The sequence below is a fragment of the Oryzias latipes genome, chromosome 21 (genome assembly GCF_002234675.1).
Source record: "Oryzias latipes chromosome 21, ASM223467v1".
NCBI classification, from domain to species: domain Eukaryota; kingdom Metazoa; phylum Chordata; class Actinopteri; order Beloniformes; family Adrianichthyidae; genus Oryzias; species Oryzias latipes.
The window spans coordinates 28,177,885-28,202,892 of NC_019879.2; the positions used below are offsets into that span (position 1 = coordinate 28,177,885).

Sequence of the window (25,008 nt, forward strand, 5' to 3'; positions counted from 1 at the left end):
GGGGTGAGCGTGACCATCCTCAGGGTCAGGGAGCATTAAGTGTGGCCCTTGCGACCCTCATCAGGGACTGACACATGAAGAGGAGTGGCCCCGGCTACCCTTCACAGAAACAAAAAACTTCAAGGATCGCCCCGGCAAGCCACCTCAGGAACAGACATGAAGAGGAGCAGTCCAGTAGACTCTACCCAGGGACAGGATGCGTGAAGAGGAGCGGCACCGGCAACCTTTCACAGGAACAGGACAGGGAACATGGCATGTGCCCTCGGCGACCCTCCCCAGGGACAGGACACATGAAGGGGAACACCCAGGGTGACCCTCCTCCATAACAGGAAACATGGGCAACAGGGGTGAGCGTGACCATCCTCAGGGTCAGGGAGCATTAAGTGTGGCCCCGGCGACCCTCCTCAGGGACTGAGATGTGAAGAGGAGCGACCCTCCACAGAAACGGGAAACTTCGAGGATGGCCCTGGCAAGCCCCCACAGGAATAGGTTGGCTGGACGTGGAATGGCATGACATGAACATGACTGCAGGAAAAACCCATCCGACGTGGCGTGGCATGGTAAGGACTGCAGTAGCAAAAACCCTGCCACTGCAGCAAGAATTCTCCTGCTGGGTCCAAGGTAGTCAGGACATTCTGGCAGGAACCCTGAATCTGGTGTGACACACAACAACTCAGAACATGACCAAACACAACATAAAAGCCAAACCAAACAACAGAACAGCTTCAAACGGTTGTAAACTCTACAGCAGAGGTGTCAGAATTAAGGCCTCGAGGGCCGGTGTTCAACATGTTTCTGATCAAGCTGCCATTGAAGCTGGAGCAGCAGATAAGGCAGGGGTTCTAGAAAACCAGCTGTAGGCCGACCCTGGAGGCCTGGAGTTTGACACACCTGCTCTACAGGAAGCAGCTCCGAAAATAAAAATCCATCTGAAAACATTTGCATGCATGTCTTGCATACAGTTAAAGCTAAACTGGATCCCGCGTCTCTTTTCAGACTTTAAAAACGCCGCCCCTGTAGATTCCTTTGGAATTTTTTGCTGCTCCAGCATGACTTTAAAATAACATTCATCGTTTCCATGAACCCACAGGTTTAAATATGTAAATGGAATTGTCATCCTTTCAAAGTAAAGCGGGCGGATGGGATCCGTCTCCTGTTTTCACCATTCAGCTTTCTATTCACACGAACATCATTCAGCTTTAGAACATTTGAATGTTTTTACTGCTTCACTGTTTGGGTCAAAGTGACCCGAATAAAAAAAAACTTTTTTATAAAAAGCAATTTCCTTTTTATTTTAGAGTTTTACTCGAATTCTTTAGCTTTAGCGTCTGAAGAAAAAGCAAAAAACAATTTAATTGACCCAAAACAACGCAAAGTTCTTATCTAAAATGGAACTTCTCTACAATAAATTAAGAAATAATAGAACCCTGATGGAATTTTTTGTTGTTGTTGTTGTTACTATGGCAACAGTCAGCTCATCTGCTCATTTCCGGTCTTCTTGTGAGGGAGTTTTGGATGATTTTTAAAGCCCACATTTGAAAGTTTGTGGTTTTTAGGCGACGCGGCTCGTCAGGATTGAGCTGCTTCTGCTGAGTCAGGAGTTCCTGTAACTGCGACATCCTCCTGAGTGTGACGCAGCAGAACGTTGCGGGATTCAGGCTCTTCCTGCAAAACACAGATCTGATTTGCAATGATGCAGAGATGATGAACAGACACCCGATCGCAAAGACGTCATTGGGCGGGCGAGCCGAATGTTCGGCCCCCTCGTTTTTGTCTTCACCGGGACAAACCCGACTGAGTGTATACGACTTGAATCTGAGTGAGTCAAAGACAGACCAGTTCGCCTGGAGAAGAGCGAGTAGCCAGATCAATTTTGTGACACACTAAAGAATGATTTTTTTAAATTAAAACAGTTATTTTTGCAGCTCAGTTTCCTACTTGGAAGTAAGACCACCCGATCTCTAGGGCTCCGTCTTTCTCTCCTTTCATGACATCATCTTAGAGTCGGCCTCAGCAGTGTCTCTGCGTTTTCGTCCACGAAAACAAACAACATCCAAACTTTTGCAAAAATGGGTGTGTCTGTTAGCCTGGGGGCTGGAAGCGCAGACTCTTCCTGGAAGGGGCGGTTCCCCACTTTGTGATGTCACAATGTGGGGACCCACTCGTTTTCATGGATTGTGAGGGGCTGCTGCTCAGAGAGCAGGTTTTTAGAGGAACACTCAGCTCAAAAAGTAGATCTTGTATGATATAGGGCCCTTTACTGTTGCATCCGAGTCATTGTGTCTGAAAGACACAAATTCCTTTGAGGCGTCCATCATCAGAAATGAACGGACTCTGCAGAAACAGCCGAAGACATTCTCACGGTCTCATTTCATATCTGACATTTTTAAATGGGGGCGTGGTCATTTGATGGACAGGGAAGCTCCAGATCAAACTCAGTGGTCCAACAACAAGCAGGTTTTTCGTCCCAGTTGTGGTTTGATGACTTTATGTCGGGAAAATGGCGTCAAAGAAACCGAAGAAAGACCAGGTTAGAAAACAGGATAATAATATCAATTCTGTTATAATAGAAGTCATAAAAAGAACAAATTGTCAGTTTATTGATAGTCTTAGCTAAAAATGTAGACAAACCCTTTCTGCTGCAGCCCTGAAGCTGGAGATTTTAGGAAAATCCAAAACACTGAAGCTGAAAAATAATGAAATACTCGAGTATTTGTTGCACTTATGGATTTCTGCAGGTGTCTCTGCTCATCCGGCAGGTGACCTTTGACCCCGTCCTGCCCCTCCCTCATCGGTGGTTTCAGGTCACTTTGGAATTCTCGGTGCACCTTGACCGCGTTTGAGAGCGATTTTTATCTGGTGTTTCGGCTGATAAGAGCCCAGCGCTCAGCTCAACACAAAAGAGGAAAACCAGTAAAATCTGTGAGTGACGTTTCGGGGAAAAGGCTGAAATCTGTGAGTCATTTGCAGGAAGATGATGACTCTGCAGATCTGCTCTCTGAGGGATGAAGTGCTTTGGAGACTTTCTGAGCCAAAGCAGACAAAATAAAGAAAACGGGAGGAGAACACACAAGGAGCTGACCGCTGACACATGACTGCCACCTCCCCCCGCCGCTCGCATGCAGTCACATGTGTTTGTGTTTGTATGAAGGCCGCTGTTCAAAAGAAACCACTGAAAAACCACCGATCTGCTGATCTTCACTTCAGCCCTCCTGTAGAGCCACAGCTGAAGGTTCCTACAGCGAGAAATGCAGGACTTTTCTAGAACTGTAGAAGCTGATTCTTCTGTAAAAATGCCTCTTTGGAAGGTGATTTTCCCATCAGATCCCAACCTCCTCAGCTGTTCTTCTCCATGCGGAGGCGTGGTCCTCCCCTCCCTTACATTAGTGTCTGTTTTCCTTCAGAATACCATGTGAGCGGCGCTGACGGGAAGAGCGAGTCGGTGGCAAACCTGCAGCCTCAGCCATCCCTCAGTTCTCTGCAGTCCAGCTCTCCGGGCCCAAAACGTCCAGGAAACGCTCTGAGGAAATGGCTGAGCCCAGTGCGCCGCCTCAGCCAGGGCAGCTCCGTCAAGAAACCCACCAGCAAACCCAAGAAGCCAGGTGAGACGGCGGACAAAGGAGGTCCAGGCGTGGGCTCTAATGATCAGGTGGACCTTTGACGGCCGTGTCACACGCACATTGCACGGATGAACATTGATCATACGTGTTTATATGCGAGAAAAAGTGAGAAAAGCTGTGGCCTTCGCGGGAAATGTATCACGAAGGAACCACGTTAAAACCACAGAAGAAGTAGGAATAAACCACCCAAAGAACACAGACGTCGATATATAGGCCAAATCTGGACCAGAATTTGTGCATCAATTGCATCATTTTAACCTTCCTTGTGTGCGTGTTATAAAAGTTATTCATCCGTGACACATTAGACATACGTGGAACGGACGCGGAAAGACGCCTATGCATCTCGCAAAAATCATGCACAATTGTGTAAGATTTACGTAATACTTGAGGGATAATGTCCGACGACGTCTGCATCACCACTGGACCTTCACTCTTTTTTCCACACTCGGCAGCCAATCAGAATGGAGCATTAACCCGGACCATGGTAGAATTGTGTATGAACTACATAAAATATTCGTAAACTGCGTAATTCTTAACCGACCAAAGATTTTGAACTGCTCAAAACCGAATTCACGTGTCGAAACCCTCGAAGGACATCTGGGCACATTGATTAATTTTTCCCCCAAACACTTTTGATCTAAGTGTCTCTAGTGGTCTTTTAAACACGATTTTGATGTTTTTGGACAATGTTTCTGCAGAGCGGCAGGAGTTTATCAGAAATTTACCTCTAAGTTGTGGGCGGGACTGTTGCCACAGAGTAAGCCCACCCTCATTTCCCATCGTCCATCTGTTTACACTCTCTCCCACTAGCTTACAGCTTACCCCTCACAACCCCAACATAACATTAGTGCCGCAACTAAAAATAGTGAGCAATAAAGGAGCTATCCAGCCGTCCAGTTCTGATCCCGATTGCAGACGAGGAAAACAAAAACTTTCATGGATCTGCTTGTCTGACAGTCGATTCATCAGAATGGAGCGGAGCAGGGAGCTTGTGGCCCCGCCCACTGTAACTACTACATCTACAAATACGATCTTTTTCAAACTGCATTTTTTTCACGTGATCCTGATTCACAGCTATTTGAATAGAGAAATACTCAAAAATGCAATTTTGACATACATTTTCAGTAAATATATCCTCTATCATCAGAAAAATGCCACAAGAACCAAAAGCACCATTTTCATTAGAGTGGGCTTTTAATTGGATTCAGAAAAGTTATGGTAAAGCTAAAGAAAAAACCTGAAATACTCTGTAATGCTGGTCCAGAATTTGTGCATCAAAACAGTGATCTTTGTTTATTTTCGGAGTTCTAAAAAGAACCCGGGTTCGGTGAAATCCGGGAAGTAATGGTAGTCCGTGTTATGTTTTCTAACTATTCTAAATCTTTTATGGCTGTAAAACTCCTCACTTCACAATTTCTACACTTTTCTCTTAAAGTTCATACCTTCATATAGAAAGAAGTCCAGTTTTGTCAAATGTACACAAAGATCTGATCGTGATCGAAGATTTATGTACATTTGACAAACGCGTACGGGTTCTTCACTGGAGACACGGCATGAAGGGGATTAGTGGACAAGATCTTCAGCCCAGCAGGACGCAGAACACGGTGCACTGCAAAAAAACAAATAAAAACATGCAAAACTGCACTGGTTGGGTAAATTCTAAATGCTAAAGCTGTAGAGAAAACCTTTATTTGTCGTTAATAAACAGTGTTTCATCTTTTTTAAAATCCCAATCCGTCCATTTTTACGTTTGTGGTGAAGTTGATCTTTGTCTAACATGTGGACGTTACAGTGAGACGCGCCGCCGCAGTGAGCTGTTGGTTCAAACGCAGAAAACTGAGCGGAAACGTTTGTTCGGGTTTTGCTTCATGAACTGCTTTCTGGTTGGATTGTAGGACCAGGATCAGGCAGAGAAGATGGCAGGAGGCCGGACCCGGAGGACGCCATAGATGAGGTCAACACACCCCTACAAACATGATACCGGGGGGGGGCAGGAAGAGCGTCTTGGCGAATTATTAACACAAAACAGAAAAATCCCTGTTTTGCTGCTTTTCTGTCTTTTTTAAAGCCTTTAAATCTATACTGTTAGTTCTTTTTAAGCACATTTCATTGTATTGTAGTTTACTGACTGCATGTGTGCTTGTCGAACAGTTAAAAGGACTTTTATAACCTGTATTTTCATAATGGATAATAGCAAACAAATGAAGTTCCTCCTCCTGTGTGAGAGAGTTCTGTCCGACACAATCCGCAGTTATGACAAGAATGAATTCACAAAATACAGAGGTTATTTTTATCTCTCCCACCGCTGTTCTTGTCACAACAGGAGATTTGCGTGTTTTCAAAATTTGGATGCTTCTAACTTCCTGTAAGTCCTAAACCGTGCAGCACCAAGAGATCTTTTTTGTCAATTATTAAAAAAAAATCTGGATAAGTTTCCATGTTAGCCGTCACCTGACGCTTCTGAAATGTTACTAAGCTAAAAAGAATGAAGCTAAAGAATTACAACACCTTTAAGGTGAAGACTACAGTTATGCTGCGTTCACACTGGACGCCATTGGCGCGTCAGGGACGCCAATCTTAATTGTGAAACTAACGTGCAGAATGGATCTGAGGTCCTGCAACACCATTTGGGCGGCAGACGTGGACTCTGTGACGTTTTCTGCATGTGACGCTGAAGAAGGGTTAGCTGAAAATGAGCAGGCTGGAAGCTGACGAGGAGGAGGGTTGGTGACCCCTGATTTAGATTTAGGCTGTGCTCATCCAGAGGGGGGGGGGGACTTTTATGGCCACTCGATTCTGGCCCAGATTCTCGTCCTGAACTTCCATCCATTTTCTTAACCCACTGGGTTGCCGTAGACTCACGCGGTTACTGTTGGATGAAGGCGGGATGCACCCTGGACAAGGCGCCAGCTTGTCACAGAGCCCACGGAGCTGGAGCAATCAAGGCCGCGCCGTCTTTCCTTCAGACAGGCATCGTAGCGGGCGCCATCTCTCCAGCTCCATGAGCTTACGATGTTTTTCTTATTTTTTATCAAAACAATAATAAAAAGATCCTTCAGTTTTATTTTTAGTTTTCTCTCTTGGGTTCATGCAAACTGGACAGAAGGAAGTCCATTTCTATCATTTCTAATTTATGTATTTAAAAAAAACGTAATTTACATATTTAGGTATGGAAGCCAAAAACGGCCTTCCCTATTTTTTGTTTTTATGTTTTTGACCATTTTCTTGCCTGCGCAGCTGCAGTCGGGCCAACTTTCAACATTCTGATTTGAACGTTGTTTATGACCGACAGCATCAGCACAAGTTAAACCACAATTAAAATGATCGATTATATCATTACGACATAGTAGAGAAAACGACTAATAAAAGAAGGGTAAGTCGTTGTCTTCTTCCGTATTTAGGAGGCAAAAAAAAGGTAAACAGCAAAGAAGCTAGAAATGCTACAGGTGCTAAAGCTAAACTGGGTAATAAAACATGAAAAGCAGCTCGCTGTGTTTGTGCTGAACTAAACAAAAGCTAATTACAGGATATCTGCTGCTTTTATTACTTTCTAGATATTAAAAAAAATTAAAAAGATCTTTTCTTTTCTGTGTTTTGTTTAAAGTTTATAGTAATAATTACTGTTTGATTTTTAATTGCTTATATATACAGTAAACAAAAACAATGCTAAATGCTAATAACCTAAAAGCAATCCTAAATTTACTCTGAAAACTTTATAAGCCAAAAGGAAGGTTTGAAAACGGAAACATCATTATTATGCTTAGTTCTGTGCAAATTTTATTAGATGCTAATTTAGCTCAAACATTTTTAGACAATTCTAAAATGCTAAATTCCAGATGGATTAAAACAATTCAGTAAGTACAATTACACTAAACAGGTGGTTAAAGGTTCAAATGTTTTTCGCATATCCGAAAAAAAATACTGACGTTTATCTTTTTAAAAAATGCTTGATCGGGTGTGTCAACTCTACTTTTTCACAACCAATCAACAGTCAGGAAGTTCTTAACATGTGGCTCTGCTGTGTTCCTCCTCAGAGAGTGACCAGTGTGGAGAGCAGCGCACATTTTAAGACTCCATCCGGGATGCAGAGCGGCGGGGAGGAGGAGCAAGATGATGAGGCCCACCCTCCTCTGCCTCCGCCCATGGAGATCATGAAGGATACTCCAGCTCAGGATGACAAGGTTTGTGAAATCTGCTCGTGGTCGGACAGTTTTCAAAAATAAAAATAAAAAAAGTTGCAAAAATTGGAATCCTGACCGTCTACCGATACTTTAGGATTTTAGTTTCTCAAGGACATCTGGGATTTTCTTGCTGCACTGCATCTCCTCTTTTCTGCATGTCTTCCTTTTAACCTGTCCTCCTTCTGCCCTCGTCTCCTCTTCCTCTCAGTCTTCGTCCTTGCTAACGTCCCTGCAGCCTCCCGCTGAGGTACCCAGCGCCGCAGAGCTGGTTAGCGCCATAGAGAAACTGGTTAAAACTAAGATGGTGAGTTTGGCGAACGCAGCTCCTTCTGCTGCTGGTTCAGCCAACCCAAAGCCTTTTGTCTTCATGTCATCCATTATTGAGTTATGTTGGGATTTTGTTTAGGAAGGAAATGAATACTAACACTAGTTCATGGACATGACATAAACTGTGGACACGAGAAGCAAGAATACATGCAAACAAAACAGGCTAATAATTAATCATGTTGACATAAGACCAGTTGGATAAGAAACTTACTTTAGAGCTTTAAAGCCCCATGACAGACACTATTGAAGCATATCTGTCTCATAATTCAAAATGAAAGTTAATACCCAAAATGCTTTTTCAATTTCACAATGAATCTACGAAAAAGAAAAAATCAATCCGCCAAACGGCTTGTTCTTTTTCTTCTTCAACACCGATTATTCTGTCACTTAATTAAAATGATAAAGAACATTTCATTTTTAAAAAGTTCTCAACTAAATGTGTAGCAAAATTCAGTTAGAAATATTTAATTTGACAATTAAAATGAACATAATTGATTTTTCATTTTCACAATGTAACTGCATTAACTGACTCTGAAATAAAATTAAACATCAATTCTACTTCAACACCGCTATTCTGTGACATAATTAGAGTGATAATGCAAAGAGGAGATTGCATTTTCGTTTTCACATCCACCGCGTAAAAACTTTCCCATAATTTATTTCCAGTCATCATTTCCAGGGAGGAGGCGGGCCGATGACATCAGTCGCTCTTCTTCTAATTATGACACATATGCTTCCATAAGACAGGGATGATGGATTTACTCCTCAGTGATAAAGTTGTTTGACTTGAATTGAGGAAAAGTAACAAATTGAATGCATTACTATTCATTGTATTTTCCTTTCCTGAAACCAAAACGACTTTTTTCTTCCAGTTGTATTAACAAACAAACAAAAATCATTCAGTAATTTTGTTGTCTCTATAGTTACGTCTGACTGTTGTTCCACAGCCATTGCTATGGTCCAGCTGCATTATCCAGCTTACGCCTGGTCACCATGGTTACGAGAAAAAACATCCAGTGCAGACAAAAAAAAGAAATTTCTTTTTTTTTCTTTTTTCATGATAAAAAAAATACATGAGAGAAAATAAAAAATTAAAAAATCAAATTTCAAAATCATTTTCATTTTATTCCATTTTCTAAAAGAACCCTTGAAATAAAAACCAAAAATTAGTATTTTGTATAATTTGACTATGTTGTAGTTCAAAAATCTCAATATTTTGGTCATCAGACAGGCTCCGTAATGAAGGAAAAATGCTCTGCTTGGTTTGAGTTTTAGCACCTGAAAACCATAAACCTGCAGCTCGATTCTGCTGGCATCGTTCTGGCGGGAGGTTCCTGGTTTGTGTTGTGGTTTTGGCCACGGCCAGACTGTCAGCTCTGCCTGAATGAAGGATGCTGCAGGCGAAGGCTGCTGTGGTCATCCTCTGATTGGTCTGCTCTGCTTGCTTCCTCTCAGACTGGAGATTCAGGAGCATTCCCGGGATTTCCTCTGTCTCCACCAGAACAAACCACTCCGGTCCAGCCAAGGAACCCTGAACAGGAGCAGAAAGCCAAAGCCATGAGAGGACGGATGTGAGAACTCTAAAACATCTGAAATAACCTAATAATACAAATTATTTAGTTTTTTTTCTTCACATTTACAACCCAGTCAGACGTTTTCATCATTCTGACATGACGTTCTTGCTGCTCAGGTTTGTTCTGAACGAGCTGGTCCAGACCGAGAAGGACTACGTCAAAGACCTGGGCATTGTGGTGGAGGTGAGGTCTTTCCCGGTCTGCAACGTCCGGTGTTTTCTGAAACTGAGTTTCAGCGGGCGGTTCTGGTGCTCCTACAGGATTTCATGAAGCGGATTGAGGAGAAGGGCGTTCCTGATGACATGAAAGGAAAAGACAAAATCGTCTTCGGAAACATCCACCAGATCTACGACTGGCACCGAGAGTAAGTCTCCACCAAATCCAGGGTCTGAAGGTAGAAGTCTGTTCCTGCTTCTGGCTAAACAGCCTTTATCTCTGTCAGCTTCTTCGTCGTAGAGCTGGAGAAATGTCTGGAAGACCAAGAACTTCTAGCAGGGCTCTTCATCAAACACGTGAGTAAGACTTTCCGAGTGTTAAAAGGGAAGTTTTGCTGTTTCCCCTCTAACTAGAACCCACATTTCCGTGTTTCAGGAGAGACGACTGCACATGTATGTGAATTACTGCCAGAACAAACCCAAGTCGGAGTACATCGTAGCCGAATATGACACGTACTTTGACGTAAGAACATTTCCATTCGCCACAAGGGAACCCCTGGATAAGTGTTCTTTTCTCCCAGCATTCAGACACTCTTTACCCCCTCAGTTCTTCTGATGTCACTGATGTCTTTTATTCTGCTTTAACTGGGATCACTTGTTCCATTTATACACTGGACAGATCATGTCATCACCCAAAGAGTTCTGTACAAACCCAGAACTGGGTCGGGCATGTAGACCGGGGTTTGATCTCCCCAACAAGAAAAGGGAGAGTTTTGTCCGGTCCAACCGGACAATCAATAACAAACGGCTCTAAGAACGTTGGAAAAAAAGGTGCATGTCTGTCAAAACTGGTTGATTTTGCAGGTGATGGGGATCAGTTGGGTTACTGGGGATCAGTTGGGTTACTGGGGATCAGTTGGGTTACCGGGGATCAGTTTGAGTTACTGGGGTTCGGTTGGGTTACTGGGGATCATTTGGGTCAAGGTAACCTGCAGCAAGCAGGGCAGGATCTCAGTAACAGCTTTGGGCATCAGGGATCTACTTGATATCAGGCCGAGTTGAGGAACAAACCACCATGAAGACATGAAGGACAGCCATGAGCACTGAGGTGGATTTACTGTGAGGTTGGACTGGTCACATCTCTTCTGATGGGTTGTTTTTCAGGGGATCCAGCAGGACATCCAGTCCAGATTGAGCATCAGTGACTTTCTCATCAAACCGATCCAGAGAATCACCAAGTACCAGCTTCTCCTGAAGGTAACAACTCTGACTCAGTCTTACAGAAGATGCTTGAACAGACCGTCTCAACTTCTCCTTCTTTCTCCTCAGGACTTCTTAAAGTACAGCACTAAAGCGGGAATAGACTGTGAACAAATAGAGGTAAAATCGACCCTGACGCCTTAGTTACACGCTGATGTTTGACCTGAGCGCTGGACTGAAAAATCTCTGACTGTTGCAGAAAGCTGTAGATCTGATGTCTCAGGTCCCTAAACTGTGCAACGACATGATGAACCTGGGTCGGCTGCAGGGATTTGAGGTATGTTTGCGTCTCCTGATCTCTAGATCCCGTGTTGGTTGAGATCTCTGACCGCTGGTTTTTGTCTGCAGGGGAATCTAATCAATCAGGGGAAGCTGCTGCAGCAGGAAACCTTCTTTGTGACGGAGCAGGATGGAGGCGTCCTGTCACGCTCCAAAGAGCGCAGAGTCTTCCTCTTTGAGAAGATCGTCATCTTCAGCGAACTGCTCAGGAAAGGCTCGTCCACACCTGGATATCAGTTCAAGAAGTGCATCAAGGTATGCAGAGAACTCAGCCGATGTTTCAGATCTGTACTCGGGTATCTGTCCCCAACCTCCTGCTGATTACGTCGATCAGGCGTTTCGCCAATGGGAGGCTTCAAGAGCAGGGATTGGTAGAAAACGTGCTCTACGGAAAGTCTTATGCTGCCTTCACACCCAACGGGACGGGTCTGCCGCCTCTGTTTTGATCGATGCTTGTCCATAAGTGTGCTGAACCCACTGCTCGTGGGAGGAGCTACAGTCAAAAGTTTTTTGACTCATCGCTACATTATAGAAGGAACAGATGACGTTGAGAGATCCGGTTTATTTATTTTAAAGAGTTCTACAAAGGCGTCTGTAATCGTGTCTCCATGTCTGGTGATCATTCAGAGACTCTCCCAGTTCGGTGAGCTTCACCATCTACTACTGCAGGAGTGGCGTCTGCATGACGGACGCTTTCAACGGTACTTTATGTCCCTCTGTGACCCAGTTTGTCCAAGGAAGGGAAAAATATAAACGAGAATAAAATTAGAGGAATTTTCTCCACACAAAAAAGGGAATAGAGCATGAACTTTTCCTCCATAATTGGATTCTTCTTCATGTTGCTTTTGGACTCCACCCGCTGATTACATCATCAGCGTGTCACAGGCCAAAGCTTAGTCCCTGATTAGTTGACGCGATGCAAATTCTCCACCAAAGTTCTGATATTTGACCGTCGCAATGCCCGCTAGAGAATCGCACCCCGGTCAAGACTCAAAACATGCTGCAGAACCTCAGATCGCGTCTGAACATTAAATATTCAAATTGGACGCCTCCACTTTGCTATTTGTGTTTGGTGTATAAACAACAGTTTCCTTCTCAAAGAACTCTGTTGTTCTGGAACTCTCCCACAGGTGTTTGTTCTTGGTCTGGAGGAGAGCGCCGACAACGACCCCTGTAAGTTCGTCTTGACCAGTCGAGGCTCATCCGAGAGATTCACGCTGCAGGCCGCTAACGTTGACATCAAGCAGGAGTGGATCGGACACATTCAGGAACTTCTGGATGCTCAAAACAACTTCCTGTCCGGTGAGATCTACTGAACACCCACACGCGTGCACACATAAGAGTCTCAGCCCCTAAACACGCCAACCGAAAATGTGTTTTTAGCTCTGCAGTCACCGATCGATTACCAGAAGAACAAAGGAGAAAGCAACTCTTCGCTGACCCGGAAAAGCTCTGGGTCAGGGAACAGATCCAGCTCTTCTTCTGTTGGCCGACCCTCATCAGATGTTGGACTCGACAACAGACAGTCTGTGAAAAGCCAGTTGAAAATGTCCGCGTCCAACGGCGGCACGCCGTATTTCATCCCAACGGTGAGTTTCTGTTAACAGGCCAGATTTCTAACGGTCATTTGCTGCATCGAGTTTCTGTTATTAAGTTCAGTGCGTTCAGCAAAAAACATCAAGTTCTTCAGCAGTTTTGGTTCTTCTAGGTTTTTCTTTTTTTTATGAGTTGTTTGTTTTTAGTAAAATTAAACAATTAAATGAAAATAAAAAATAATTTAATGATTCGTTTTTTTCAATATTTCATATCCATCTCGTGGAAAAATCCAGATAGAAATCATGCTAATTAACCCCCTGTCATGTTCTTTTCCCGTTATTGTATTGTTTTGAATTGTATTGGATCGTTGTGAAAAAAAATCATGCTAATTTAAGCTAGCAGGTCTTAGCAATGTGATTTACAACCGTTTTAGCTATTTAAACATATCCATTATCTTGTATCTGTCTTTAAAAAAAACTATTTTGTGGTAATCTGTTTACTAAATTGTGCATTAGCTCTTGTGGATTTTAGCTTATGTCGAACTTTACTTTTAGCTTTACATCATATCTCTTTTTAAGCTAATACTTGGTCAATGCCAGTTATTAGGCAACTTTCAGATGTTTTTAGTAAATACCTGCTTTACATTATATCATAACTGACTGATGCAGGATTTAGCCATGGAAACTTCTGTCAAACATTTGGCATTTTCTTAGCTAACGTAGCATTTAGCGATTAAAGTGTCTGTATTGACGATTTTATATTTTAAAAATGATATAAATGGGTGTGCAGTTGGTTCTAAAAGAATAATGTTAAAGTCGCACTCCGATCAATGATCTATTTTCAAATTGTTCCCAGTGGTTTTTTAATTGCGATGATGCTGTTTTTAAGGCAAAAATGCGCCGTTTGCTATGACGGTTTCTGCAGAGCGGCTGGAGAAATTTGCCACTGAGTTGTTAGCGCAGAGCAACCCCACACCCTCTCCCCGTCACTGAGAGCTCTCTGTTTACGCGCTCTCCCCCTAGCTTACAGCCCCTCACAACCCCAACCTAACGTTAGTGGTGCAACTTAAAATGGTGCTCAATATGGTAGCTATCCAGCCGTCCAGTTTGGATCCATATTCCAGCTCAGACGAGGAAAACAAAGACGTTCATCTATTTGTCTGAGAGTGGAAGCATCAGAATGGAGCGGAGCAGGGAGGCTTTGGCCCGCCCAGAATATTTTCTACGTCACTAAAAGGATTTTTTTCAAACTGCACCTTTTCCTCTGATTTAATGGCGAAATACTCAGAAATGCACTTTTCATTTTTTTTACACGTCCTCCATCATCAGAAAAACAACTTTTATCCTTTTTCAAATGGCTCCATTTAGTAATATTTAGCTACTTATGGTTAAAATAAATCAGGATTTTTTGTCTTCTTTTCAGCTTCAACAGCGTTTTTCACTAAAATGACACTGATTGAGGAAAATCGACAGATAAACCGTCATAAAATGTTGTAGATTTAAGCGGCTGAGGCGATTAACTTCGCCTTGCAAGGGTCCCGCCCCCTTTGACCGCCTGTGAAAAGGTTTTTGACACGCCGGGGTTATCTAAACATCTGTCTACTCCACCCTGCCGCTCCTCCTTTTCTCCTCCTCCTCCTCCTCTCCCCAGCTCTGTGGACCAATCACAGCCCACAGAACTGCCGTCCAGCTCACACAGACACACCTTAACCTCTTCCTCCTCCGCCCTTCCTCCCCCCCGTCTCCTCCCTCTTTGTCCCCCCCGTCAGGAAGCTGACGGCGACAGCTGCAACGGCGTCTCCTCCACCAGGCGGGTCACTCAGGATTACTCTGCGGTCAAAGAGAATGAGATCAGCGTCAGTAAGGGGGAGACGGTGCAAATCCTGGCCTCCAACCAGCAGAACATGCATCTGGTTTACCGGCAGGCGGACAGCCAATCACCCGCCGCCGAGGGCTGGGTGCCGGGGTTCGTCCTGGACATGCCCACAAAGTCCATAAAAGACTCTTCCTCCACTTCCTCCTTCCCGACCGCGGTGGCAGACGCCAACAACATCAAGTAAGTCCCGCCCCCACCCCGACCCGACTGGATGGATTGAGCGTCAATGAAGCTTCGTCTGCCTGATTTTTTTTTCTTCTGTTTTTGTTTTTTTGTTTTTGAGCCAGCTCCTAACTCCTCACTGCCTGCTCCCTCACCTCCTAACCCCCCTGCCTCCCCCCCAGGAGTCTGTCTGGACCTCACATGGGGCGTTTTGGTTTTTTCAGGTTTTTTTTTACTGCACTTCTGTTAAAACTTACAAACGGCCCGAGAACGTAGCGTGGAGACTAAACCGGACACTTATTTCAGTTCTAACAACCCGCCTTTCTCCTTTTTGTGTTTTCTTTTTGTTTTTTGAGAAAAGCTCACCTGCGTTCTTCAGGTGTTCTCCACAGAAAAGCTGATTTGTGTTTTTGTTATTGTCTTCTGTGGCAACCTCTATTTGTTTTTGTTTTTTATTTCTGTGGTTATTGTTTTTTTGTTTTTTTCGCCCCACCTGTTAATTATCTTCCTTTGGTGGACAAAGTAGGACTGAGTTCCTCCCTCGTGTGGCTTTTATTTTGGCGGTTCACTGTACAGACTCTTATCTGACTGAGGCTCTAGAACATTCCTGCTAAAAAGAAAAGAATTTGCACTATTTATCATGAAAAATATGAAGTCAGGCTGTGCAATATGTTTCCAGCGTTGTTCCTGTTGATAGTCTGATGCTTTGAAATGTCTTTTAAATATGTAAAATAAACCTTTTGGACTCGAGCATGAGCTAGTGACGCACCGTGACGTTTTTTTGGTTTTGGCGTTTAGGATGAAGATGGTTTGTAGTTTCTAATATTTGTAAATAAATCATGTGACCACCCTGAAGCTCCGCCTTCTTCTGTGTTCCACCCACAGCTGCACAGAGGCTCCTCCTCCTTCTTCCTGTTTGGTTCTTTTCAGTGTTTTGCCTGTGTTGTAGTGACTTTTGCTTTGTTTTCTTGTTTTCAGTTTGTACTAACACGGACGGTTTGAGCCTCCACTCGTCCTCAAACTGAGGTCTAAGGTGGAAAACTGGAAAAAAGACCCTGAAAACTTTTATTCTGAAAGGCAGACCTTCATTCTGTTTGATGCTGTCCGTTGTTCTTATTGTGTTTTGGTGCAGAACAACTAAATCTGGTCCCAGCTGGTACAGATTTTTCCTCACAAATAGAAAATGTTTGAATAACAAATTGTAACCGTAAAGTTAAATGAAAGATTTCCATCGTTTTATGTTAAAGTTTCACGTTTTTAAATGTCTGCCATGTTTTCAGTGAGGATTCATCTCTACAGAGTTTGAAATCCGTTTGATCTAAACTCAAACTAAAACGTTTTTCTCTTCGGCTCTGAGACTTTTCTGGTTTGAAGTGAAATGTTTTCTTGGCGGTGACCTGACCGCCGTCCTCCGCGTCCGGACCGACGGTTGCCCTCTGATTGGCTGCTTGATGTTTGTCCTTCCTGAACTGCACAGGAAGTCTCTGTCTTGGAACACGCTGCGTGCTCGGAAGCGCGCCGAAGCCCGGGATGCGTCCTCGCTGGCGTTCAGAGGTCAAGAGAATGGGCTCTTTCGTAAGCCCAAAGACGCTGCCGGCACCTCTCCCCCGCTCGCCACGCCAAAGGCCAAAGTGAGTATGCGGGGCCCGACGGCGTACCCCAGTGATGTCATCTGTGTGTGCCGAAACCCCCTCCCACCCGACCCTCTTTGAGTTTTTTTCTAACACCTGCATGTTGGAAGCTCGGTGGTTCTCAACCTGCATGCCGGAACCGTCCAATCAGAAACCTCCAGGAGCCCAGCAGGGAGGAACCTTTGACCTGAGGTGTTTTTTTTCCCCTGAAAGCCTTCCAGGCGCTGCTGCAGAGTAAAACCTGGTTCTGTTCCGCGTCTTCCCCTTTTTCTATCCTCCGTTTGTGCATGAAGACTCACCACATGAAGGTTTGGTTTGCCGTGGATCTGCTGACATTATGTGCGCCTCATGAGCGCCACCATCAGGTGTTCAGCATCTGAAGATGACAATCCAGCAACTTAACGAGACGACAAGATCGAAACGCGTCGTATAGAACAGAGGGGTTCAGCTCAGCCCAGAAGCTGAGGCATGCTGGGTAAAAAACAAGTTTGAGGTTTGGGAAGGGGTGTGTATTGGCAAGAGTTTGGTGATACGATAATATCGCATTATATCGCAAGTGTGACTCGTTCTCATGTGGAGGCCACTTCAAAGCACCACAATCCGTGTTTTTGTACGACACTGGCAGCAACGTGACCCAGAGTTTTGGGTCGGTACCCATCCCAAGGAAAAATGAAGTAGTACACATCATAACGACAAAAACTGGGGGTCTGACTGAACACTTAGCATTTTACACCAGCGGATTCTGGCGAGATCTTTGTGCGTGTAGAGCTGCTCAAAGAGGCTCAGTGGGCGGTGCTGCGAACGAGCGGCCGGAGGTTGAACTGGAAAACCAGAGTCAGACGATGACGGACGCTCATTAATAATTATGTAAATATCGTCCTGACAACAATTTAAATTGATACAGGTATCACCAAGTAAACAATCGCAAATCGATTTTTCTCAACACCCCTAGATTTGGATGTTACTATTTTTAAATTATTTACTTCAATCTCATAATTCTGACTTTCTGGAAAAAAGTCAAAAAAAATTCTTAATATTGTATAAAATTTTTATTTGGGTATTTATTATTTTGTTTTTAAAACATTTTTGTGTGATATGTATTTCAGTATAAATAAGAATCAGTAAAAAGTAAATATCTTTGGACTTGTAACTTTTTTTGCTTCTTTTGTTTTGTTTTAATCTTAGCCAGATAAATTCTGCATTTTTTACCATTATTCTGAGTTCATTATTATATCATAGTTTATCAATATTAGCACATCGAAGGATAAATTCTGTTTTAAATGTTTTGACTGCTGTCAGATCTCGAAAAGTCTGTTTTTTTATCAACGTGAAGAATCAGAATCCCAAGTTTTAATACAACTAGGAAACAGACGAGGATTTGTCTTTTGAATTCTTCTGGTCAAATAAGAATTTGCCTTGAAAAAGCAGCATCCTTCCAGGTTTTTCTTTTTTAATTTAGTACATTTTACTTATTCTACTTTTAAATTTGATTCTAAGTTTTGATTTTAATTCAATCATCTGTTGGTATGTTCATCTTGTGATGATAAGTCAAAGGTGAGGACAGAATCAGACCATGACTAAATGTGAGCGTAAACCAAACATAAAGGGGATTTTTTGGGATGTAAGTCGAAATAAGATGACATGTTTGGAGGTCTGCATCTCCTGCTGGAACATCAGAAATGTTTCCTTCACAATAAAATGTTAAATAGATTTATTTTGAAGACTTTAGCATGTTTTTATGCAGACGATCCCTTTATTTCCTCACAGACTTCAATTACTTTTAGGAAAAACGTCAAGTTTTCTTCTTTGAAGGACAACAGGACTTTGCAAACCTGATCAGTTTGTTTGTTTTCCTATTGTTTTCCCTGAAATCTGTCATTGAGAAGAATGTGAAGATGCGAGACAAAAACGGAACGCCTTGTTTTTGGAATTATTTACTGTATCACGAGCATAGTAGTAGGTTTAAAGGTCATCTGGACTGTGTTTTTAAAGTTGAAGACGTTTCACCTCTTATCCAAAAGGCTTTGTTAATTCTGAAATAGCTGGTAAAAGAGCTGGTATATATGCGCTCACGGGGGAGGAGTCAGACCTGAAACTGGATAGTTTTGTCTACTTGGAATACATGGTTTCGGGTGGTTAGGAGTCCTTTGTCCTCAGCTGGGGTTGGGGCAACAGTAGCTACCCTCCCCAACCTGGTCATTTCTTTCAGCTGTTAATGACCTAAGTGAAACCAGTTTGGTTTGTTTGGGTTTCAGAACACTGCTGTAGATGGATGGAAGAATAAACCTCAGACCACCATTTATCCTTCTTGACAAAGATGGCTTCATTCACTCCTCACTTAAACCATCCTTTCTCTCTGGCCAAAATTCGGACTTCACTGTCCTCGAACGAGTGTTTTGTGGCCTTCAGGTGGAGGTGCACTGCAGACTCAGGTCCACTTGGGTTGGCTCTGCGATGTTGGTAAAGCCGCTTGTGTAGAGGTTGTTTGGTTTCTCCTATATACTGTTCATTGCAGTTCTCTTTGCTGTGGATAGAGTATACAAAATTATTCTGTTTTTAACTAGGAATGTTTTCCCTTGAATTAACCAGTTTTTGTCTGAGAGTATTAACTGGTTTGAGATGAACTGGATGTTATGTTGTCTGAAAATCCTTTTTAGTTTTTCAGACAGGCCTGAGATATAAGGAATGGAAATACTGTTCCCTTTCGGCTCTTGTTCCTTCTTGTCTTGATGGTGAAAGCCCAGTTGGGATATCCACAGGTTCGGAGGGCTTGACGGATACGTTGCTCGTCTTTCTTCTCTCCGTCAGAGCTCATGGGCACCTCCTGGGCTCTGTGTTGTAATGTCCTGATAACGCCTAGTTTGTGCTGTAAAGGGTGGTTTAAATCAAATAACAGGTACTGATCAGTGTAAGTAGGCTTCCTGTACACTTCAACCTGGAGCTGTCTGTCATCTCCAATGATCACTGCACAGTCTAGAAAGGCTAGACTGTTCTCCTCTGCGTCTTCCACGGTGAACGTGATGTTCTTGTCGACCGCATTGATATGATCTAACGCCTCCACTTCATGGATTTTGATCTTGACCCAAGTGTCGTCCACGTATCTGAACCAGTGACTTGGAGTGGTACCTAGGAACGAGTACAGGGCTCTTCTCTCGACTTCTTCCATGTCCTGCAGTCCTGCAGTAATCTCTTCCTCACTGCAATCACTGCCTCAGTGGTGGGAATGCAGGTGAAGAGGGAAGTTCGATTATAAGACACGATAGTCTTGTCAGAATCCAGCTGAAGATGTTTGAGTTTGTTCGTAAAATCTTGTGAATTCCTGACATGATGCTCTGTGTTGCCATCCAGAGGGGCCAGGATAGTAGCCAGGTGTTTAGCCATGTTGTAAGTGATGGAGTCGGTGCTGCTGACAATGGGTCTAGGTGGTATTCATTCCTTGTGGATTTTTGGGAGGCCATAGATGCAGCTATTACAGAATTGACAAAGCCTTTTGGATACGAGGTGAAACGTCTTCAACTTTAAAAACTAAGTCCAGATGACAACCTTTAAACCTACTACCTGGATGAATGACAGTCTTCATAGACTGTATCACAAGCTTTCAGGCGAGTCTGAGTGTAAGGCGCCAAAGTCTCACTGGTTTTACTCTTTATCTTTTATTTTGTTGTTTTTGTTCTTCCTCTGGTTTCTTCGTTTTTCGTTCCTTCTGTCTGTCATCTACCACACAACCCTTCTGCTGCTCTCCGTCAGGACGTCCACACCTCAGACGAGTCCGATTGTGAAGACGTCGCTCCAGAAACCGGCATGGAGGTACGAGCTCCTAAATCCGAGTCGATTCGATCTTCCCGATCCAACAAAAGCAGCCAATTTTCATCCAACTGTTATTTGTCTTTTTCCAGCTTCTAAATCCAAACTTTATCCAGGAAGGTAAGATGAAACCACATTCACACTGCTCTGGTCTGAATGGCTTCACAGAGAGGAGGCAAAGTCCCACTTGGAATTCAAAACCTGCATCTATAAGCGTCTTGAATCCATGGGAACCTTTAGGATTTTTTCATGTTTTGGGTTGGAGAATCTGTGTAGCAATTTTTGAGTCTCTACATCCAAATAAATGTCCCTTTTTCCTTAGCAACCAATGTTAGTTACCCCATAACCATAACAAAACGAAATATTCTTTACGTTAATCTTCAGACTTTCTGTATCTTATAACTGAGTCACTTTTTGAGGCTCTGCTCTGCACTTTGAATAATAATAATAATAATAATAATGATAATAATAGGTACAGCCTAACCACGCTCGGGCTATCTTAAAGCTTTAATATATGAAATGGTAATTGCCCCATTACCATTGTTTATCCCCGTCCTGGAATTGAACTCTGGATTCTTGCATGGTAGCCTAGACAGTGTACTGAACCTTTTTTCTTCAATGATTTGTGATTTTCACTAGTGTCCATGGATTACATGAAATCCTCTTCACTTTTATCCACCTTTGTCCTGGTAGGGATAACACGTCAATGTAAGGGTGGGGTCATTTTGACCCCACAAGATAGCACAAGGGTTATGGGATGGCCTCAACGTCTGAAGGCAATCCTGATGTAAAGGTGAGAAGAAGTGTGGTTACCAGGGCAGGGGTATGTTTCCTGTGCAGTGGCGCCGGAGTTCATGGTCCCTCTGTCTGATGTGGCATGCGCTTTGGGGGAGACGGTGGTCCTCTGCTGTAAAGTCTGCGGGCGACCAAAACCCTCGGTCACCCTGAAGGGTCCAGACCAAACCCTGGTGACCAGCAACAGCCGCTTCACCATCGACATCAGGTATGGTGACCGCCGACGGGTGCGTCTCTTTTGTCGTCCCCCCGTATGACGCCCCTCTGCCCTGCAGGGACACGGGGGACATCTTGCTGAAAATCTGTAACCTGATGCCTCAGGACACGGGCATTTACACCTGCGTGGCCATGAATGAGCATGGCTCCTCCTCCTCCTCTGCCTCCATCAAAGTTCAAGGTGGAGACCTGCCGTCCTTCACCGCGTCAGCCTTGTGTTCATGGTTAACTTGTAGAGCTGCTCCTCTCTTTGGCTGCAGGTATCCCAGCAGCCCCGGGGAGGCCCGTGGCTCAGGAGGTGACCAACACGGCGGTGATGGTGCACTGGCCACCGCCAGCGTCATCCGCCCACAACACCATCAGCAGCTACACGGTGGAGTACAGACAGGAAGGTGTGCAGGGCGTCCTTTCACAAGAAAGCCTTTCTCCTTTAGACACACTAAACTTTTGGTTCTTTCTCTGCACCGCCCCCAGACTCATTGCTATGGCAACAGGCGGTCAGCAGCAGGGAAGAGTGTGTTCAGATCGACGCTCTGATTCCAGGGGGACACTATCAGTTCAGGGTGCGGGCCTCCAACATGTGGGGGATCAGCCCGCCGTCTGAACCCTCAAACATGATCACCCTGTACAGCAGCAGTGAGCAACACATCTGCACATGTGCAGACACACATCACCACGACACACAACAACAACAACAACAACAACCGCTTCATGTCAGGAAGCGTACGCAACTGAAGCTCAGAAGAAGCAGCAACCTGTTGGGAGAGGCTTTTGATCAGATTTTAGGTTTCTTTGGGTCTGAAATGAGCTTTTACTGATTGACTTTTCCAAAAACCCCAGATTAGCTGAAGAAAGTAGAAACATGTTTCTACAATAACTCAAATCTTAAATTAAATCTGGAATACAATAAACTAAATAATTTAACGATGCTAAGACGATTAATGATGCTAAAAAAACAAAAATGCTATAAATAAAATTACAGCTACAGAGAGCAGCACAACATCACTGGAAAAATGACTAATAAGAAAAAACGCTGCCAAAGGTAAAATGTTAAATTGATCAGAGGAAATGAGAAGCTGAAAATGAAGCAATTAGCATAATGCTAAAACGGCTAGATGTGTAAGAGACCATTTCATTCATAGAAAACTGCTTAAAAGAAGCAAGACTTTCAGCAAAATTCTACAAAAAATAAAACGAAAAACAACTTGTAAATTGTTTTTTAGAGAAAGAAATTCAGTGTTAGCAGAAATAAGTTCTCAATGCTAAATGCTAAATCAACGCTAATAATCATTTAGCCACCGAAGCCAAACCCAATTTTAGAAATGTAGATGTAATGTAAGTTTTAATTTTTCAACTAATTTTCTAAAGTACTGAATTATACCCTTAAAAAAATTAAATCAGCTACATTTAAAAGGTGAAACTTAAACACTAAATAATGCCGGATAGCTACATTTGCTAAAGTTTTAAGATAACCAATATAGGCAATATTTAAAAAATGCTAAAATAAAAATTGGTTGCAAATGTTGAAAAAGAAATACATAAATAATAATAATAAAATGCTTTTTGTGGAACTGATTGAGTTTAAAAAAAAGTAAATAATGATTTTAGATTTAAAAAAAAGCTTCAAAAAGTTTTTCTGTAAAAAGGATAAAATTATACCAACCTGAGAAAACAACTAAGTAAACATATGGATCACACATTTAAATGTAAATGTATATAAGACATATTTCTGTAAGGAAATTGCTTTTTTGTTTCATTCAGGCTCTGGATATGATGGAACAGGGATCCAGTGGAAGGAGAACTTTGATTCCAGCTTTACAGAGATCAGTGAAATTGGAAGGTACAACCGTTAACCGTGTCCTGTTTCTACCAACCTGATCTGGTTTGGGATTCTTAGTTACGCGTCTCTGTTCTGTCTTCAGGGGACGGTTCTCCGTTGTTAGGAAATGTCTCAGCAAGTCCAGTAAGAAGGAGGTGAGGCAGCTTTTGTTGGGATATTCCTCATTCATAGTGAACTGTGGTGTTCCTCAGGGATCTAGGCTGGAACCACCTGTGTTTTTATATTGATGGAAATGTTTTTGTTCTGCCCAGGTTGCTGTGAAATGTGTGAGTAAGAAGCTGCTGAAGAAGGAGCAGGTTGCTCATGAGGCAGACCTCCTTCGACGTGTGCAGAACCATCAGGTGGCGGCTCTGCTGGACACCTACGAGTCTCCTTCTTCTTTGATGCTAATCCTGGAGCTGTGAGTGTCGTTGGAGCGCGTTTAGGGGTTTACTTACACAAGACCTAGTTCCCTCGAGTCACATCACAACACAACTGCGGTTGATGACTCTATTATAATTCATGTTAATGTTAGAGACCTATAAGCACATGTTAGGCCTCTTTTTGCTGGGTGTCTATCAATAGAATGAGGAATTTGGGACCTTTTTTGGCACATAACTACAAATTTGAATAAAAACTTTGTCTAAGCTGCGTAAAGAGGCCAGATTTGTAAATGTGAATATTTTTCTTTATAGCCTGGCATTTTTTTAAAGTATTATCAAATAAACGTGGTGTAAACTGTTTTTGGAAATAGAGTAATACAAAAATTTTTACTTTTTTTATATTTAACATATCTTTAGTTTTGCCAAATTTACTCAGACTTTTGTTTTTAAAAGCCGTGTTAAATAAAAAAAGCTTTCAGAGGGGAAAAAATTAACTTTAAGAAGCTTAAACGGCTGAAGTTCACTTTGAAACTCCATCCGTCTTTTCATCCATCCGTCCGTCCATCCATCCATCCATCCATCCATCCATCCATCCATCCATCCATCCATTCTTTCATCCATCCGTCCATTGATTCTTTCGTCCATGCATTCATTCATTCATTCATTCATTCATTCATTCATCCATCCATCCATCCATCCATCCATCCATCCGTCCATCCATTTCCTTAACCCGCTGTATCCCTTTTGGGGTCACGGGCCTGGCTGCTGCTGGGCGAAGGCGGGGTACACCCTGGTCAGGTCACCAGCCTGTTGTAGGGCCATACATCTACACCAACACACACTTAGGTTTTTAAATTAAAACAATGAAAACTAAAATAGTAAAGACATGCAAAACGTGAAGGGTCATAATTGTTTCAATGGGATCTATAAAACTGAACCTTAAATCCTCAAAGTCTGTAATGATTTGCAGGCCAGACTTTGGACATGTTTGATCTAAGGCTAAATACTGCATGAAAAATTTGGGGATATTTGATCCAGTCCTTCTCATAAAGTGGGTTAAGTAGGTTCACGGAACTGGTTATCGATGTCCTAGCATGCACCAGTGATACTCAAACCAGCCTTAGAGTGTCTAACAGACTGCAGCTCAAATGCTTTGTGGAAGTAGACGCTTAAGTCAACAGAAATTTGGATTCAGACAGTCTGACAGTTTGATTTCTTAATTGAATTCCTGCTGGTGTCAGATTGGAGGACGGACGTTTGTTGGATTACCTGGCCTCCCATGACGAGCTGATGGAGGAGAAGGTGGCGTTCTTCATCAGGGAAACGTTGGAGGCTTTGCAGCACCTTCACACTTGCAGGGTAGCACACCTGGATCTCAAGGTAAGCTTCTC

The 25,008-nt window shown here is 43.1% G+C and overlaps 1 protein-coding gene across 2 annotated transcripts in view; it reads left to right on the forward strand.

Annotated features, from left to right (window-relative positions):
• The window catches only part of kalrn (kalirin RhoGEF kinase), a 128,272-nt gene that overhangs the window by 99,972 nt on the left and 3,292 nt on the right, over positions 1–25,008 (forward strand). Inside the window, exons 41-67 of one of the 2 annotated variants that reach the window (XM_023951149.1) lie at positions 3,405–3,602; positions 5,516–5,574; positions 7,655–7,801; positions 8,010–8,105; positions 9,584–9,699; positions 9,819–9,885; positions 9,963–10,066; positions 10,145–10,214; positions 10,294–10,380; positions 11,022–11,114; positions 11,187–11,237; positions 11,317–11,394; positions 11,466–11,651; positions 12,527–12,698; positions 12,780–12,985; positions 14,701–14,987; positions 16,447–16,600; positions 20,348–20,407; positions 20,497–20,524; positions 21,245–21,407; positions 21,475–21,596; positions 21,676–21,807; positions 21,890–22,051; positions 23,177–23,255; positions 23,338–23,389; positions 23,507–23,655; positions 24,859–24,997. In XM_023951149.1, the coding sequence (XP_023806917.1) occupies positions 3,405–3,602; positions 5,516–5,574; positions 7,655–7,801; positions 8,010–8,105; positions 9,584–9,699; positions 9,819–9,885; positions 9,963–10,066; positions 10,145–10,214; positions 10,294–10,380; positions 11,022–11,114; positions 11,187–11,237; positions 11,317–11,394; positions 11,466–11,651; positions 12,527–12,698; positions 12,780–12,985; positions 14,701–14,987; positions 16,447–16,600; positions 20,348–20,407; positions 20,497–20,524; positions 21,245–21,407; positions 21,475–21,596; positions 21,676–21,807; positions 21,890–22,051; positions 23,177–23,255; positions 23,338–23,389; positions 23,507–23,655; positions 24,859–24,997 (3,257 nt within the window). The remainder of the gene's footprint in view (positions 1–3,404; positions 3,603–5,515; positions 5,575–7,654; positions 7,802–8,009; positions 8,106–9,583; positions 9,700–9,818; positions 9,886–9,962; positions 10,067–10,144; positions 10,215–10,293; positions 10,381–11,021; positions 11,115–11,186; positions 11,238–11,316; positions 11,395–11,465; positions 11,652–12,526; positions 12,699–12,779; positions 12,986–14,700; positions 14,988–16,446; positions 16,601–20,347; positions 20,408–20,496; positions 20,525–21,244; positions 21,408–21,474; positions 21,597–21,675; positions 21,808–21,889; positions 22,052–23,176; positions 23,256–23,337; positions 23,390–23,506; positions 23,656–24,858; positions 24,998–25,008) is intronic. The other variant, XM_023951150.1, reaches the window with a different exon arrangement.